General features: G+C 41.1%; 1 protein-coding gene across 1 annotated transcript in view; it reads left to right on the top strand.

Moving 5' to 3' along the window:
- The window catches only part of Brip1 (BRCA1 interacting protein C-terminal helicase 1), a 121,849-nt gene that overhangs the window by 113,304 nt on the left and 2,698 nt on the right, over nucleotides 1–5,847 (top strand). The window contains exon 18 of the mRNA XM_026780115.1: nucleotides 5,184–5,510. Within this exon, the coding sequence (XP_026635916.1) occupies nucleotides 5,184–5,510 (327 nt within the window). The remainder of the gene's footprint in view (nucleotides 1–5,183; nucleotides 5,511–5,847) is intronic.

Here is a 5,847-nt window from a genome sequence, read left to right as displayed (position 1 = left end):
GGTTTTGGAGCCTGTCCTGGAACTAGCTCTGTAGACCAGGCTGGTCTCGAACTCACAGAGATCCGCCTGCCTCTGCCTCCCGAGTGCTGGGATTAATCACCTGCATTTTTGATGGCCAGTTTTACCAGGCATTCCTAGTTAGTAGTTTCGGGCTTTTCTCTTCAGGGCTTTGGATATATCATCTCATTCCCTGGAAGCCTATGAGATTTCTCCTGAGAAATCCATTGACAGTCTTTGGAAGTGTCCTTGCCTATGATGGATTGCTTGCTGCTTGCTGCTTTTAAATTTTCTTTTCTTTATTCTTAGTTTGATTATAATCTATCTTGTTTTAATTTATTGCTTTTTGAAGATTGGGCCTTGTCTACCTTGGCTCTCCAAATACTGGATTACAAGCATGAAACCATTTTGCATCACTAAACTTTTTGTTTTGAGATAGGGTCTTACTCTGCAGTCCTGGCTGACCTAGAAACTCCCTGTGTAGACCAGGCTGGCCTCAAAATTCACAGAGGTTCACTCACCCACCTCTGCATCCAGAGTGCTCTCACGAAGGGCATGCACCTGTCTTTATTCTGTGTTTTTGAGGGCATCATGAAGTTTAGACTGGCTTTAAACTTGTTCTGTAGCCAAGATTAGTCTCAAATTCCTGATCCTCCTTTCACCTCTCTATAAATAAGCTTCCTAACTGCTTCATCTTTTCTAGGAGTCCCAAAATAGACCGTTATGCCTAATAGTTGTCCCATAGTTCCGTTAGGCTTGCTTCACATTACTATTATTATTATTATTATTATTATTATTATTATTATTATTATTATTATTACTCCTCTAACTGTGTTTCAGATCATCTTAGACTTTGCTAAAGTTTTCCTCTGCTTGATCAAATCTGCTCCTGAGCCCCTCTAGTGAGTGAATGTTTCGGCTCCAGAATTTGGTTCTAAAAAAGTTTTTTCATTCTTTATCTCTTTGATGACTAATTCTCACACTCTTTCTCTTGTATCTCCCTCCTCCCCTCTTCTGCTCTTATTCTTTTTGCAGTTACCTCATTCCTATAATGGGGCTGTGTCCCCTGTGTCTTTGTAACGTTGTATTGGTCTCTACACACATTTGATGAAAGTCACCTCTGTCTTGGAAGTCTTTACTACAGCACCTTTGCATAGAAACACCTTCACTTGCCAGCCCTGCTAGGCGGCTGGCAGCTCCTCTGATCTGTGTGGATCTAATGTCTTTGCATGCTCAGTGTGGATACCTAATTAGACGGCGGCCTTGCCGGTTTCTCTCTTTGCCCCTTTTCTCCCTAGAGATCAGAACCTGTTGTGCATGCTGTCTGTCTGTTGTTGTGAAGCCTCTCAGCAGCCCCAGGCATTGGAGGATGAGCCATACAATGTCAGTGCTCCCAAGTGGCTGAGAGTCCAGTCCTAGGCAGTTCACTGGAAAACTGGCACCCTTTCCTCACTCTTCTTCTCTGTGCTGAAGCGCACTGAGCTGGAGCAGCCTCTGTCCTGTCCTATGGTTCTGGAGCAGCAGCCTGCGGCCAGCACTGCAAGACGAGCTGACAGAAGCAAATGCTGCTTCAGAACCTTGGGCCTAGTCTCCAGTCCCCTTCCCAGGGACTTCTCTCCTCGCCTGTGGCACTGTTCCGAGACAGGGACTGGTGAGAAGGTGCCACACATTTTCCTGCCTGCTCTGATGCAATTGGTTTAGCCTGGGTTCCAGAACTTTTTTACTTGTCTCTGGATTTCTCATAAAGGGGTTTGGGCCATGAATTATTGGATCCATGTTTCTATAGGAGGAACATGGGATCTGGGGTTTCCTGTTCTGCCATCATAATTTTTTTATATTTTTTATAGCTTCTGTTTTTATGACTTGTGTGTGTTGTGTGGAGTGTGTATGTGTACATGGGGCTACAAATGCATGTGTGTGCGTGTACTTGGATGTCAACCTCAGGTGTGGTTCCTCAAGAGCCGTCAGCTTATTTGCTGAAACAGGATCTCACTGGTTAGGCCAGGCTGGCCGGCCACAGATCCCAGGGATCTGCCTGTTCCACTTCCTCAGCAGTGGGATTACACATGTGCACCACCATCCCAGCTTTTTAACGTGAGTTCTAAGGAGCAGATTCAAGTCTCCGTATTTGTCAAGAAGCACTGTATTGACTAAACCATCTCTCTAGACCTCTATGGCTTTATTGTTAATAATGAAGAATTTGAGAATTTGAATCATGAGATCAAACATGGACAGTTTCCACTAACTGAAAAGTTAGTTTTTGAATTGTCATGTGTTTGTGAAAAGTCTTTATAAATGAGAAATCTTCTAGTCATCGACTATTATTGCTTTTCAGTTTTATAGGATGTGGTACATAATTTAATAATGTAGCAATATTTTGTTTACCATTGTCAAAGAAAAAGGTCTTTCTCAAAAATTAATTTTTCAAAAAATACTAAGGTTTTCACTCATGTAAGTGCATCTTTTGACTGCCTGACTGATTTGTTTTCAAGTTTGCTGTTACATTTATTTGCTTGTTTCTTTATGTTTCCATTCTTCTGAGCTTTATTTAAAGAACTAGGGAGATGACTCAGTTGGTCAGTGCTTTTCATGCAGACATTAGGGCCAGAGTTCATACCTCCAGCACCCACATAAAAGCCAGGTGTGGGGAGCACTTCTGTAACTCCTGTGCTGCAGGGAAGGGAGGCAGGCAGCTTGCTGGAGCTCCCTAGAGCTCACTGGAGTTTGCTGGCCAGGTAGTGTAGCCAAACTGTCAAGCTTTTACTTCAAGGAGAAATCCTGTCTCAAAATAAAGTGGAGAATAATTGAAGAAGGTGCCTAACCTCAATCTCCAGCATCCACACATAGGCAAACACAAGGGTGTGCACACACATAAACAATATGCATACATACAAAATAAAGTTCATGTTAGTCAAAGCAGTGTTTCCTAAAAGGAAATAGAGTGCAGGTGGCCAGAAAGGTGTGGAGATGGCCGTCTAACAGGTGGTCGTGCCCATGGTTTGCATCCACTGTGACAGTCTTCAGTCAGTGCCGGAAATATGCTCGCTGTCACGGGGCTCTTGGCATTTAAAGCAGAGTATATTGCTCTAAGGGTTTTCCCCCCCCTACTTTTGTTGTGTCTAAACAAAGCAGCACCTCAGATCAAGCAGTAACTAAAAGCAAAAATACTAAGTACTAGTGTTTAGTCAGTAGGTGGAGCTCAGACCCTGCCGAGTGTTCAAAGACTGCCAATGACGTCTTGTGCTAAAAAGACTTTCTTTGTTTATGAAAAGGTCAAAATGAAGAAATGATAGCACTAAAATTTTTCAGTTTTAGAGAATTTCACATTTCCATTTGATATACTCATTTTTAAAAACAAACTTAATGTTAGTGTTTTTCTTAAAAAATAAAAATTCAAATTTTTATTTTATAACTCAGATTTATTAATGTTTTAGAATCAAATATTTCCCAATTTCTGTATTTTTTTAATTTTTGGATATTCATAAATTATGAAGTGCTTTCTTTGGTAATACTAATATGATGCATTAAATTTATTTTAATGACAAATTTTTGTTGAAATTACAATGTAATAATTTAGGTTATGTGAAACCCGTTTTATCATCTTTAAGCGTATAATGCCTTGGTGACTTTTTGAGCTGCTAGTTGTGGGGCTGAGAGGCAGCTCAGTGGGTAAAATGTTTACTGCCCAAACTTGAGGGCCCAAGTGCAGATTCTCAGCACATACGTGAAAGCCGCCTGAGGGTGCATACATTTGTGATATCAGAAATGCAGGGAAGGAGAAAAAACAGATCTTGGGGACTTGCTTGGCCAACCATTGTAACCAAAACTGAGTTCTAGGTTCACTGAGGAGAGATCTTGTCTCCAAAAAGTATGGTGGAAAATAATACAGGAAGACACCCAGCATCGGCCTCTGACCTTCATGAGCTCACAAGCCACGCTCACACATGTTTACCACACACGCATGCACGCCTACACACAAATAAGTGAATAATTTTAAAAAGCACAATTGTTTCAAAAAACAATGACAGTTTTTTGCACCATTATCTAGGGATATTTGTTCTATGATAATCTGGATATTTTTTAAATCTAAATATTTTTTATTTTAGTTTAAACTAACTATACTACAAAACACCATAAGCTCTTACTAAGGTTCATTTTATATAGTTTCATGCACCCTTTCAGCATGTCCCTGATCAAATCATAATCTCTTGTGTTCATTAATGTGTAAATAAGTAACAATTTGAATAGACATGATTTTCTCCAGGAAAGTGTTGCATCTTCCACTCCCAGAGCAGTTTAAGGAATGTGTAGAAGAAGGGACAAAATTTAAACAAAACAAAACAAAAAAACTGAGACTGAATCTTGAGTTTATTTTTGGAAAAGGAGGCAAATTTAGATTTATAACATGGAATTCTGTGTTCTTTATAGTTTCTTGCCCTGCATGGTATTGCTATGCATATTTTGAGGTATTTTGAATTTTTTGTTTTATTCATTATTATTGTATAGGAGCATGTATGATGTAGCAGGAGTGCCCTTGGGCAAGTGTAGAGGTCAGAGGTCAGAGGACAACTTGGAAGTTACTTTTCTCCTTCCACCCTTGCGTGGGTTTCAGGAGCTGAACTCAGGCTTGCACGGCACGTACATGCACGGCACGTACACCCTTGACTTATATTACTTGCCCGATTTTGAGGAATTTTGATAAAACTAAATTTATAGATGGTCTGACTTGCAGTGGTTCACCGTTCCTGCGCTGTGAAGGCGGCACACATTCAGCAGAAACCGCACTGCAGAGCGGTTTGCTCTTTGCCTAGCTGGTGATAGGGTGTCTGAGATGCTAGCAGCAGCAGGAACTGCACCCCCAGTGTGTCCAGTGATCACAGCAGCAAGCATGTGGTGCTCTCGGCTCCCTGTGTGGCTAAGCTCTGCTGGGGTGGGCTAGGCACACTGCCTGCATTTTCAGCTTGCTAAGTATTTTGAAACTAATGATGCCTGAAAAATGCTTCATAGCTCATATACATGCAAATATATATTTTTTTATATATTCAAATATATAAAAGATTGAAAACCATTCCTTATGTTCAAATGCAAATTAGGTTGCTTCACTAGAAACAATAAAGTTAATCTTAATGCACAAATATTTTGGTTACTAAGTAACCAGTTTCTCACTTGGCTCGGCTGTTTTTTAGGACTCTCTAAATGGGTGAGGCAGCAGATCCAGCACCACTCAACCTTTGCAAGTGCCCTGGAGTCCCTGACTGAGTTTTCCAAAAGGCACCAGAAAGTTACTAACCGATCCAAAAAAGACAAAGAATGTATAAAACACAGGGAGTCTACTCTGAAAGCAGCCTGTTTGGAGGATAGCTCTCTGACAAGTGTGTCAAAAGCAAGTCCTCTGTCGCCAGAAAATTCTAGGGAAGAAGAAGCGAAAGTGTGTGTCCAGGAGCTGCAACATCCCCGGATGGCTGCTAAAAACCCTTCAGTGCCGAGTCATGGCGTTTCCAGAAGAAAGAAAAGTATGTTGAATTCTTCCCATTTACCTGTTCATGATGTAATAGGGCAATGATAATGATTTTGGGTACAGATTAACTTCCTGAAATATGTTAGCATGAAGTATTCATAAGATAATACAGCATGTTTGAATGAGGACAGACTTTTGTTAAAATACCAAAGTGTATTTTCTGCTTTTCCATTAACTTTGCCACTTAACTAACATTGTAATTGTGAGCAAGCCACTTGGCCTTTTAAATTATAATAGAGCTGGGCGGTGGTGGCGCACGCCTTTAGTCCCAGCACTCGGGAGGCAGAGGCAGGCGGATCTCTGTGAGTTCGAGGCCAGCCTGGTCTACAAGA

The sequence above is a fragment of the Microtus ochrogaster genome, chromosome 7 (assembly GCF_000317375.1).
Source record: "Microtus ochrogaster isolate Prairie Vole_2 chromosome 7, MicOch1.0, whole genome shotgun sequence".
Taxonomy (NCBI): domain Eukaryota; kingdom Metazoa; phylum Chordata; class Mammalia; order Rodentia; family Cricetidae; genus Microtus; species Microtus ochrogaster.
The sequence above is the reverse complement of the archived record's forward strand: the minus strand, read 5'-3'. Positions and strand labels throughout refer to the sequence as shown.